At 39.8% G+C, this 12325-nt stretch overlaps 1 protein-coding gene across 1 annotated transcript in view; it reads right to left on the reverse strand.

The window, feature by feature from the left end:
* The window catches only part of ARHGEF38 (Rho guanine nucleotide exchange factor 38), a 119359-nt gene that overhangs the window by 15516 nt on the left and 91518 nt on the right, over positions 1-12325 (reverse strand). Inside the window, exons 9-10 of the mRNA XM_089680583.1 lie at positions 12040-12162; positions 3075-3395 (exon numbers count right to left, since the gene is read on the reverse strand). Of these exons, the coding sequence (XP_089536709.1) occupies positions 3075-3395; positions 12040-12162 (444 nt within the window). The remainder of the gene's footprint in view (positions 1-3074; positions 3396-12039; positions 12163-12325) is intronic.

A 12325-nucleotide genomic window follows, 5' to 3' on the forward strand; every position in this document is an offset into this window, starting at 1 on the left:
TATCAGTGCAGGCAAAGCACAGAAAGAAGAGGGAATTGATAACTCTTTTAAGAAAGGAGATAAAACTTTTTTATGCACATTAGTGATAGAAAGAAAAATACAGTGGGATCACTAAAATGAAAACAGAGCACAACACTTATGTTGAGGGAGACCTGGAAGTAGTAGCAAACCACTTAAACAATTACTTTGGTTTAGTCTTTCAGAAATAAATTGTAATTGCAATAACAAGTTGGGGAATCATATTGGTTCTAATAATGGGCCCTGATGGTATTCATCCCTGAGTTATAAGAGAACTTTGAGGTATAGTTGTTGGACCATTAACAGATCTTTTTAATCAATCTCTTTTAACAGGAAAAGTTCCCCATGACTGGCAGACAGCTAATATTGTACCTATCCACAAGCAAGGTAGAAGCTGGCAAATACAGGCCAGTGAGTTTAACATCGGTTGTAATCAAGTTAATGGAATTATTCCTTAAAAGAAGGATCACTGATCTCTTAAAAACACACAACTTGCTGAATCCAAAGCAGCATGGTTTTACTGAGGGTAGATCATATCCGACTAATCTGACTGAATTTTGTGACCATATTACCAATGTTTTGGAACAGAGTGATGCTGTGGACATAGCATATCTTGATTTCAGCAAGGCATTTCATACAGTTCCACATAATGAACCAATACAAAAGTTGTAGAAGCTAGGACTTAACCCTTGGGTGGTTCAGTGGATATGCAGCTGCTAAGGGATAGATACCAGAGTTTGATTGTAAAGGGGTTCACTCTGGACAGAGATCAGTCACTAGTGGTGTACCACAAAGTTCTGTACTAGGTCCTGTTCTATTTAATCTATATGTAAGTGATATAACTCAATATTTGTTGGGCAAGGTATGTCTTTTTGCTGATGATACAAAGGTGTGTAATAGGGTTGATATTCCTGAATGTATCTGTAACAATGAACATGATTTGGCATTGCCGGAATATTGTAAAATAATGCACCTAGGGAAAAAGAATCCCTTGAGGGAGTACAACTTTGCGAGTACAGTGGTGGCCTGCACTACAGAGAAAAAGGATTTGGGGGTACTTATTTCAGATGATTGCAAAATAAGCAAACAGTTTGACTAGGCAGTGTGGAAAGCAAATAATACTCTAGGATTCATCGCTAGAGGGGTCACTAGCAGAAGGAAGGAGGTCCTGATTCCCCTATACAGATCTTTGGTGAGACCTCATTTGGAATACCATGTTCAGTTCTGGACTCACTTGCAAAAAGATAAGATAGAATGAGTCTAGAGACGGGTAACAAAAATGGTGAAAGGTCTGGGGGATAAAACATATCAGGAGAGACTTCAGGAACTTAATATGTACAGTCTGGAGGAAAGAAGGGAGAGGGGAGCATGATTGAAACCTTTAAATACATCAAGGGGATGAATAAGGTACAAGAGGGCAATATTTTCATTATGAACTCAAAATCAAGAACATGGACATGACCTCAAACTAACTGCAGGAAAGTTCAAACCTAATCTTAGAATCTTAAAGTATTATTTTACTAAAAGGGCAATTGATGCTTAGAATAAACTTCCAGCAGAGGTCGTGGGCCAGTCAACTGCAAATGGCTTCAAATATGTTTGGGAAAACATAAATTTATACTAAAAGATTAAAACAAAACAGCTAAAAAGAAAAAAAGAAGAAAAAAAGGAGGGGGGGGAAGACTCAATCTTTTTTCTGCTGTAATGTTTCTTTGTTTCATTCAGTGATCTTTACTACTGCTTTAACTAGTCCCTGACTTGGGGTGTGCTATACACACACCCAAAAAAAGGTCATTATTGTACACAGGACATGTGTAGCACTTCCAATCCTTCTACCTTGCTCCCCCCTCCTGGTTCAAAGAAACGAGGCTCTGATTCATCAAAGCTGCATTGCTGTGTACACCAAGAAGGCCAGCAGCTTCAGCTGTAAAAAAAAAACTGTCTGAGGCCTCTTGCACACTGTACTGATGTATGAGCATCAGACATTCGTGGCAGAAAAAAACCACGAGGATGGACTGTATATCACTTGTGTGTATTGGCACTTATTTGAGAATATTTGAAAAGTATGCACACACAAGCAGAAGGCATGGCATTTGTGCATATTTGCACATATTTGAGTGTATTTGCAAGTATAACCACAAAAATACTAACTGGCAATGCAGTGTTTTTGTATATATTTTTTTTACTCTTCAATACACAGCACTTGTTTACTTGGCTGTGTGTATATGCACATGGTAAACAGTGGGCAGCATTTTAGATCAGTACAAAATAGGTCAAAGAAGCATGCTTGACATAATTTTGAGACACTTTTGAGATTATTTAGAATGCACTGCAGGGTTTAGCTGCTTTTGCAATTCCATGTGCTGCCACTTTGTGATCATTTTTTGTATTGCATGTTGTTTTCTGTATTCCCTTCACCTTCTTGTGATGTCATTTCCTTTTCCTTTGAGTGGGTTCCTGTAATCCTTCCTTACAAGACACACATTGAGGCTAGGAAAGTCAATACTCCTTTCTGACCACCTTAAAAACTTTTATTCAAGTCTACCACATCCTATTGTATTGCCACAGCTTTCTACATGCATGGACATTTATGGATTCTAAGCGATTGGTGAGTTCAGCTATCGGATGAAGATTGTCTGCAGTGATTGTTTCTACTATATTCAGGCCAGGTATAGAGGTCTCAGGAAGGAATAGTCACTATCACAATAATAAGCATCCATTAACGTTGTTAAGTGTGGAAAGTCTATGGAAATCTTTATGTATCTGGCCAGCTTTAGGGTCAACAATGGTTGAAGGCAATGGTGTTTTTGGGGAGTCATTTTACTTTTTTCATTTTTTTTAATGCTGAAAATCCCACACTAGGAACTATCACCAAGTTCTCCGTTAAACTAGTGCATTGCCTAAGTATGTATGCCACTGCTTTCAAGTACCAAGTTTGGTTCTCTAAGTCTGACTTTCTAAAATGATGAGAAGTGAAATATGATTGGTTGTTTTGTTACAATAAATTGTTGCTGTTTGCGCTGCCTTATTTGATAACTTTAAAAAATAAAACTTACTGTGAATGTTTGAGCAGTGCGTGTGCAAGACTCTTTGGCAGCAAACACAAGTTCTTTCATCAGGGCTATGAAGAAGTAGAAACAGTTGAAAAGAATGCTGCGTGCAGCCTTGTTAAACACTTGCAGCTCCTCCAGTAGCTGTGCATTAAGGGCCTCATAGTCCTTCCTTGCTTGGTCCAGCTGAGAGTCAGCCGGCCTCTGAAGGCAACTGTGATAGTCCAGGAGTTTATCATAGCGTTTTTGAATGAGCTTTTGAGGTGTCGAAAACATAGACTGAAGAGTGCTTAGTGGAGTACAGACCAGGCGATCCAGCTTGCAGACCTAGGAAACAAATAAAATTCATTTTAAAGCAAGTACAGTCTGAATATTGATGGAACTATTACTCTAAATAGGCCCTACTGCCTACTGCGAAACAGCAATTTTACATTGCAGGACTGCACCACAACTGTGAACCAATTGGTTGTGGTGTGGTTCTACTGAACTCAATGGGCAGGTTTGACAGGTGGTAATTCGGGTGGGCAACTGGGATGCTTCTTTTTACTACCTCCCAGCCACCCGTGTTAAAGAGTGTAAATTCTGTTCTGAAGAAAATAAATGTGAGTGAATGCCATGTGCTAGGGCGGCCATCTTGTGATTATTCATTAGATGCTCTTTGTTTGTTCCACTTCTTCTGCAATTTGTAATTTTTATGTAGGACCTATTTTTAAAAGCTTGATCTCAGATAGGATTTTGCATACAGTATCTTGCACTATTGTGATTTACTCCTTTGGTGATCTTTCTTTGACCTCTTTCTGTATGTGTCTTTTTTTTATTATTATTATATCTTTTATTAAGTTTTTTCCAGTATAAAAATCACCATTATATCAAACTTTTTAAAAATACACACATTTCCACATATATTACCTTTTCCCCTCCCACCATCTTTCCACATACCCCCACATTGAATTTCCGCTGTCCATATTCCTTTAATATTTTCCTGTCTATATCTATATCCTTTTTCCTCCTCCATCCTCTCTCTTAACTTCATGCAAGACCCTCCGACAATTCAGTTAAGCTCTCCCTACTCTGACCACCTTATACAACAACTGCTTCCAAGTAACTTTTAGATGTTTTAAAGTCATACCATCTACTCCACTATTTCCTAAATGTTTCCATTTTAACCTCCTCCATGTGACATAATTCCTTCATCTTATTTATATACTCAACCCTATTTATCCAATCTTTCATTGTTGGGGGCTCCTGGACCTGCCTGAATTTGGGAATAAGTCCTTTGGCCGTACTAATTAAATTATATAATACACTATTTTTATATTGTTTCACTGAAGTCTCAGATTTATGAAATAGTGTACAATTCAAAATCACATATTCCTGCATTAAAAATGGCTGTGTGTATAAGTGGGTGCTGCAGCGACCGTTGGCTGGAACCAAACAGAATCAGCAAGGGAAAATGTCACCAGCACACTGAGGATCACCAATATGTGTCCAAACGTTTTAATGAACGATCACAGTTACAGCAAGGCAACGTTTCGGAGTCTCGCAGGACCCCTACATCAGGCATGTGACAATGCCTGGTCACATGCCTGATGAAGTTGTCCTGCGAGACTTTGAAACGTTACCTTGCTGTAACTATGTGATCGTTCATTAAAACTTTTAGATTTATGAAATACACACACCCACGGATCTTTCTGTATGATAATCCCCGATATTGCTTGTATATATTGGATTATTTCTTGCCAGAACTCCTGTATTTTAGGACAATCCCACCATATATGTGCCATTGTTCCCTTGATCCCACATGCCCTCCAGCATAAAGGTGAAACTTCTAATCGTTGTTTATGTGCCACACTGTGTTCATATTCATCACCCCATGTGTTAATTTAAATATCTTCTTTTTTTGTTACTCATTCAATTTTGTTCCCAACTCCTTTTCCCATTTCTCTAAGAACAATGGAGGATCAGATCCCGCCAATTCAATAAGGATCTTGTACATCCTAGAGGTGGCATAGTTTTGAACTATATTTGAACTCAACATTTTTTCAAATGGGTACATGTCCTCCGGCATCCTCAATATTTGTGAAAAATAAAAAAAGTATGTGTCTTTTAACCCTTGCACTGTTAGGTCATCACTAAGGGGTGTTGTTGGTGGGTGGGACTTTGGGTTTATTAGTCTGTTCACATCCATGTTACTGTGTTGAGAAAGATGGATTGAGCTTCACCCAAACATTGACAATAAAAAACAATGCTGTTTTTGATCTTCCTATGCAGGACCTGTGAGTGCCTTTAAACCAGTTTTGGATCTACTGTATATGGATTACTTTGTGGGTGAGCACCTGGGCATTTACTTCAAATATAGAGTGCCGTGACTACCCTTGAAACTATATATACAGTCATGGTCAAAAATATTGGCACCCTTGCATCTCTCAGATAATACACCACTTTGCCCAGAAAATTGTTGCAATTACAAATGTCTAGGCATTTTCATATTTATTTTTTTTATTGTATTGGTATGGCACAAAAAAGTGGAGAAACAAAAAGCTAAATCTGACACATTCCACACAAAACCCCAAAAATACACTTATTGGGATTTTTTTTTAGCAAAGACATGTAGCAGAATACATTCTGTCCTAAATTTATAAAGAAATTAGATTTTTAAAAAAATTTTATTGGATATGTTTAATAGCAAAAAGTCAAAAATATAGTTTTTTTTTTTCATAATTGTCAGCCTTTTTTTGTTTATAGTGCAAAAAATAAAAAATGCACAGGTGATCAAAGACCACCAAAAGAAAGCTCTATTTGTGGGAAAAAATGACATAAATTGCATTTGGGTGCAGCATTGCATGACAGCGCAATTATCAGTTAAAGTAATGCAGCGCTGGTCAGGAAGGGGGGGGAATCTTCTGGAGGGCAAGTGGTTAATATTATACTATTACACATTATTCTTTTTAATGCGTGTATACTGTAGTACAAGGACCATGCTCTTTTCATGGCAAAAAAGGAAATCATGTTTCAAGTGACTCTGAAACTATTTTTAAAAGCTTAAAAGAAGTTGTTTCTGCAAAGAAAGAAATTAATACTTAGCTGCCCACACTGCCAGACTCCTATGCATTTTAGATGTAAGCTAGCAGAAAGATCTTCAGTATCTGGCACAGTTTAGTGTCGATTGTCTGGCCCCCCTCTGCATGCTGTGGTTCCTTCCACCATCCCCAATATCAATGCTGCATCCTGTAGGGGCTAGCAGATGGAACCACAAAGTGTAGTGGGGGATACAGACATCTGACACTCCCAGATGCATTGGATGTAGAAGATCTTTTAGAAAATGTAACTCTTCTGTGCAGTGGAGTTTGATGTTCAGCTGGAAGAATAGCTTTCTTTGCATGGATAATTTCTTTTTAACTTAAAAACAGCAAGAAATCAAAACTTTGCTCATAAAAAAGCACAACATATGGCAAATGTATGCATGAATATTGTACAGTTTCATCACCACTATATGCTTAGTAGCTCTTGTTTTTTTAAAAGAAACCTATCACATGTGCTATTTAAAGGTCACATGTCACATGTCATATGTCACATGTGATATTTAAAATTTAACATTGCTGACTTCTCTTTCTGAAAATTCGATTTGCTCAGCTTGTCTTACTTCTTAAATCACAGACCCAGGACGTAGCTAAGAAATAAGGAATTCTAACCGATCTCTTTCACTTGTGCTTGTTCCAGGTCAGTAAGTCAGAAGTAATGAAGCCATCAACAGTCAGGCAACTAGCATTTTCAAATTGAAATCTTTGGCAGCCCCCATATTCCTCTGGTGACAGGTACAATTTAATCTTGTACACTCTGTATACTGCTCATTTTTCACACCCTGAGTGAACATAAATTCAGCCCCACACACATTTCTAAAAGTTCCTTCACTGCTCTTGCTTGGTTACACAGCAATCAAAGCCAGATTTAAACGGTCACTTGCACCTGTCATATGACTCTATTCAAGCTGACATGATTAGAGCTTTGGGAAGGCAAACCATGTCATAATTGCCTTATCCTATAAATATGAAAACATTTCTGAAGAATATGGAATGGAGTGTTGTGCTGCTGTAATCTTATAGTTACATGGTCATTAAACCAGTTATGCATGCAAATCTGTCTGCGGATAGGTCAGTCTTAATCACTTTCATTTTGAATTTCAGGTTGATGTTCTTTTGGAATTTTTTGTATAATTACACTCATTAATTCAGACGCCTATCTAGAAATCCATGCAATCCTTTAATTAATTTAGCTTTATGATTTAAAGCCTTATGTTTAAGAAGTAAAGACTTTGGGAGGTTTTTTTTGTTAATGAAATGTTAGCACTAGTGAATATATTAAAGTCTAGCTTCATTCTTATATTTTAATTTTGGATAGAGTGGGGAAGAGTTAAAATTTCTGTCAGGTCTTCACTTACTGTCCCTGTCAAATTGATACAAGAAATGGGAGTTGCCATTATTACTGCGACAGGAAGGCACAGACAACAATAAAAACATTATTAAAAATATGTTTTTATTTTTGGTTAAAAGAGCAATGAATAGAAAAGTATAAAAGTGAGCGCTATCCAATCAGCAGCTGAACACTCAAGGCAACCAAAAATAAAACCTTATCATAAACATCAAAATAGGGAAGTGCAGCGCTCAAAATATAAGTATGATAAATATCTCACAATAAAAACAATATATAGCAGATAGTAATAATAATAGTAATATTAAATAAAAGTTCAGTATGAGTGACAGTCTATGTGGGTATAAGGTGCAAATTGATCGTAAAATCCAGTGGTGGTGCTCCAAACGGTGTGATAAAATTACGCACTCACCAGATGCATAATTTGAGTACGCATTGAATGTAACATCAAAGGTCTCCTTAGTGGATAAGGGTCTGGTCAGGGGCGTGGATAATCCTCCCTCAGGATAATGGAGAAATAAGCCCAGCGAAGAGAAAGTAGATCCAGGTAGCCAGAGGTCCCTTTAAGGGATGAGTAGGTGAGGATGCCTGCTTACATTCTGATCCCTTCATCAATGGGGCTGCCAAATCGCTCCTTGAAGCGCTGTCCCGGTCATCTCAGACGAAGCTGGTCCTTCCCATTCAGCCCCGGTTACAGAGGAGCGGACATGATGCTCAGTCCAGGCCAGCAGCACAACCGGTAATCACCCCGAGCCTCACTCCCTGCCTTTCCTCCTGACGTCACGCATGGTGTATGGTGGCAACGGCTGCCGCAGTGGGGAGAGGCGGGGAGTGAGGCTCGGAGTAATCACCGGTTGGGCTGCTGGCTGCTGGCCTGGACTGAGCATCGTGTCCGCTCCTCTGTCACCGGAGCTGAATGGGAAGGACCAGCTTCGTCTGAGACGACCGGGACAGTACATGTGCTGCCCTAAAACTGCTTTACAGTCTGGAGAACACAGAGTGCCGGTTTGGCTTAAAGGTCCTTCTTGTGTATTGACTGTGGGTAGAGATATGGAATTTACATTTTGATCTCTTTGAGTATTCTGTGCACTAATCTCTGCCTACCTGAGTTTATGGTCCTATAATAAATTCTGTTAAACTTCTTTAAGTGACTGGTGTTCATTTCTTCAACCCTTCAAATGAGAAGTATGAGGTTGCAAAAAGAAAAATTATACTCACCTAGGTGTATGCAGCATTGGTCCGATGCTGCATCTGTCCCCCACCAATCTAAGACTGAGAACCGAGCAATCAAAGACTGTTGATTACTCAATTCTCCACTCTTAACAGAGAGCAAAGACTGTCAGTCACCAGCTCTCTGCTCTGCCCCTCCAGTGCTCATTGGAGCGCCGGGCTGTGGAGCGGGCAGGAGTGGCTGGCTCAGGCTCCCAGTGGCTTGCAGAGAGGCTGAGCCAGCTGCCAGTCCAAGCATCTGGGTAGATCCCAACTTTAAAGTTGGGATCTTTCCTGAGCCTGGACCGGTTGAGTGGCATGACCTGTCAGTGGGCTTTAGTCCACTGTTGGCTGAAAACGGGTCACAGCAGTGCAGAATGAACTGTGATCCATGATGTATGGGGTTCCTATTATACCAGATTTGTGTCTGCCAGAGATCACCTCATTCAATATAAATTATTGCACAGAATGTACCAGCTAAATCGGCTAAAATTTTGCACCTCCCCTTATGCTGACTTCGTTCATATATTTTGGGATTGCACAGCTATCCAACACTTTTTGTTGAATGTCATGCAATGTGTACAGTCAGTTATGACGATAAGTATTCGCCCTTCTGTGAAGATTTGTTTTCTGGGATTACATTGATTCATACTCTCCTCACCCTATTGTTTTACTATGCCAGGAAACTTATTATCCTTTCATGGAAAAAAATCTACTGTCCCGACTATTACGGCCTGGAAAGCCTTAATCAATAAAGCCTTAGATGCTAGTCGAGGTGTACTGGCTAAGTTTGACAGAGTATGGGGTGGCTGGGTTTATAATATGTCTACTGTGTCAGACTGAAAGTTAAACCTTTTTTGAACAGGCGGGCACTCTGTATATGTGAAACAGCCATCTACATTGTTTACTCCCTTAGAAACCTTTTTGGTTTTGCATGGTTCCAAGCAGTGGGTGGCTTAATGCAGAAATACTCAAAGGAACTGAAATCTTGGTTTTAGATTTACTGGGACTTTAACTAGCCCTATGAAGTGCCAAGTACATAAAATTATTTTGGACTACAATCATATGGGCCACAAAGATATACTGTACTTTAAAGTTTGTATACTGCTCAAAACATCAAGATGAACATGTGATCCTACAGTAATCATGTCCCTGAAGCTTGCAGTTTCTTAGCCCAGCTACCGCACAATAATGTAGTATGAACATTGGAGAGATCCATTCATGTCATCTACTTTCTAGATTTTGCTTAGTCCATTGAAAAGAATAACCCTGCTCACCCCTATTATTCAAAATAAACTTCATTGTAATATATATTCACATAGTTAGAAATAAAATTGTTTTATGCTCACCTTTAAAGCTGAACTCCAGACAAGCAGCTAAATAAATACTGTAAGAGAACTGTTTAAGGATTTGGGTTTTTTTTGTCCGTCCAGCATAAAATCCAAAGTGCTCAATCCCTATATCCTAATCAGATTGCGGGGTTCAGGAGCTCAACTCCAGCTCTGCGAGCTCACCTTTTGTCCACCCAGTCCTGAGATTTAAACAGTCCTGTCAGACAGCACAGCCATCTTGAAAGATTTCTTTACTGAAGTAAAGTAATACAACTAGGTCTTTTCTTTGTCCCCGTCCTTTCATGGGACAGTGAATGAGAAGCAACAGATTGATCATTTTTCTGTAACTCAGAATGTCCCTTTATAAGCATGTAAGCAGGTTGAAATTCTGGTTAGTGAGATGGCTGGCATCCCTAGCTGGAAGATAAGGCGTTATTACAGTTTGCGGGCTTTCTGCTGGGCTCTGCACCTTCCCCCCTCTCCCTCCCATGCTCATGACGTCAGGAGGTAGGCTCTGTCAAGAGAGTTCCGGCCGCATATGGAGAAGAGGCTGATGGCCGCAGATGTACTCCATCCAGCCAGCAATCATCCGCTAGGAGGGAGAAGAGTTTTGCTCTTAGCTCTTGGCTAGTTCCTCTCTCATGCCCAATCTGGAGTTCCTGACAATGGTTGCCTGGCTTTAGAAACCTTCTCCAATGTAGGAGGACTGCTGGGACCTGAAGTCTGCCCTGAAGATACCAGCCCTGAACTCTGCCAATTAAAGACTGTGCAGGTATGCTGGGGCAGCCAACTGTTATGCTGAGAGTTTTCAGTAAAGCTTTTGAACTTTGTTCTTGCCTGGTCTGAAGTTAATAAAGGGGTGTATGCAAGTAACCAACACATTCTGCACTCAGTCTACATGTGGGTCGAGTTACAGTACACTGGGGTATAAAGACAGAAAATGGTTACCCAGGGTAACGTAAGTCTAACAAGCAACATGTTGTGATGTGTGCACCTGTGATAGGTAGGACATCCTCTTGCAGTGAGGGAGTTGCTGTCAGCATTATCTCCCCTGGTGAATTTTCTCCCAATGGGAGTGGATCAGTGCTCAGAGGTCTCCATCCTGTTCTTTAGGTATGGAAGAGCAAGAGTTAAGTGAGTGCATCCATGGAGCCTGCACAAGGCACATGGGCCCTGCTCCATTACTGGGAGTGAAGTTGCGGCTGTACGCTGGAAAGGTGGAGTGGGCACAGGCTCAGTGTGTCCCTCCTAAATGGAACAGTCTACAGTGAAGGTGTCCATGAACACGGGAATGAGAAAGTTAACTGGAAGATAGTTTGTTGTTCAAGTGTACACGGTGCCCGGACATTTCTAAAGTTGGAGGTACACCTTAAGGTCGAGTGGCCTCTGCCCTGCCCTGGGGCATTGATGGAAGCAGCACAAGTAAAGATGCCACAAGGAAGGACCACCGGACTACCCCTTACAAGCACATAAGCAATGCAGCACAGACTCGTGCTGCTTCTTCCTTTTCCACTTCAAGCTCTGCTGTACAGGGGATTGCAAGAGACTAATATTAATTAAAATTCATGTGCTTCCATTAGAAATTTTCTAAAATACACTTTTAGACAAAATATTTTCAGGAATGGAAACCTGAATAAATTAGGTTTTTTTAATCTACACAGATTACAGCTTTACATATATTAAGTCCTAAAACGAAAACAAAAAAAAAATGAAACCAACAAAGTAAAGCCTATTGCACACAGAAAAGAAACATTCTATATGAGCTCCAGAATTCAGTTCCCTCTACTGAACAGAATAGATAAGTATGCTCAAGCACACAGCTGAATATTAGCTGAAATGAATGTGGACTGCATTTCCTGCACGCGTTTCACTCTGAGGACTCATTCATGTATATTGCTCCACAGGAATGTACCTAATGTGCCAACAATGAAATTTTAATGCCTGCACTGCATCTATCACCTGTGTGAAAACACTTTTTTCCCACAAATTTATGTTAGACTCACCAGCTGCTCATACTGTACTCCCAGACTGCTCTGCAAGTTTAGGTCTTGATGCTTTTCCTGGGATTCATCGTGCAGTATGTCCTGTAATTCCTCAACGTTAAGGCCAGCCAAAGGTAATGCATCCTATAAGATACAAATATTGATAAAGTCATTCACTTCTTATGAAAGCATCACTGGTATGTAATTGCAGGCAGATCCATGTGGTATCTAACCATTATTTTTTTTATTTGTTTTTTGTTTTTATGTTCCAAATTCAGTAGTGTTAGTCTCAATCAGCTTCTGTGGT

This window comes from Staurois parvus, unplaced genomic scaffold (assembly GCF_062004578.1).
Source record: "Staurois parvus isolate SC_StPar_1 unplaced genomic scaffold, SC_StPar_1.0 ptg000244l, whole genome shotgun sequence".
Taxonomy (NCBI): domain Eukaryota; kingdom Metazoa; phylum Chordata; class Amphibia; order Anura; family Ranidae; genus Staurois; species Staurois parvus.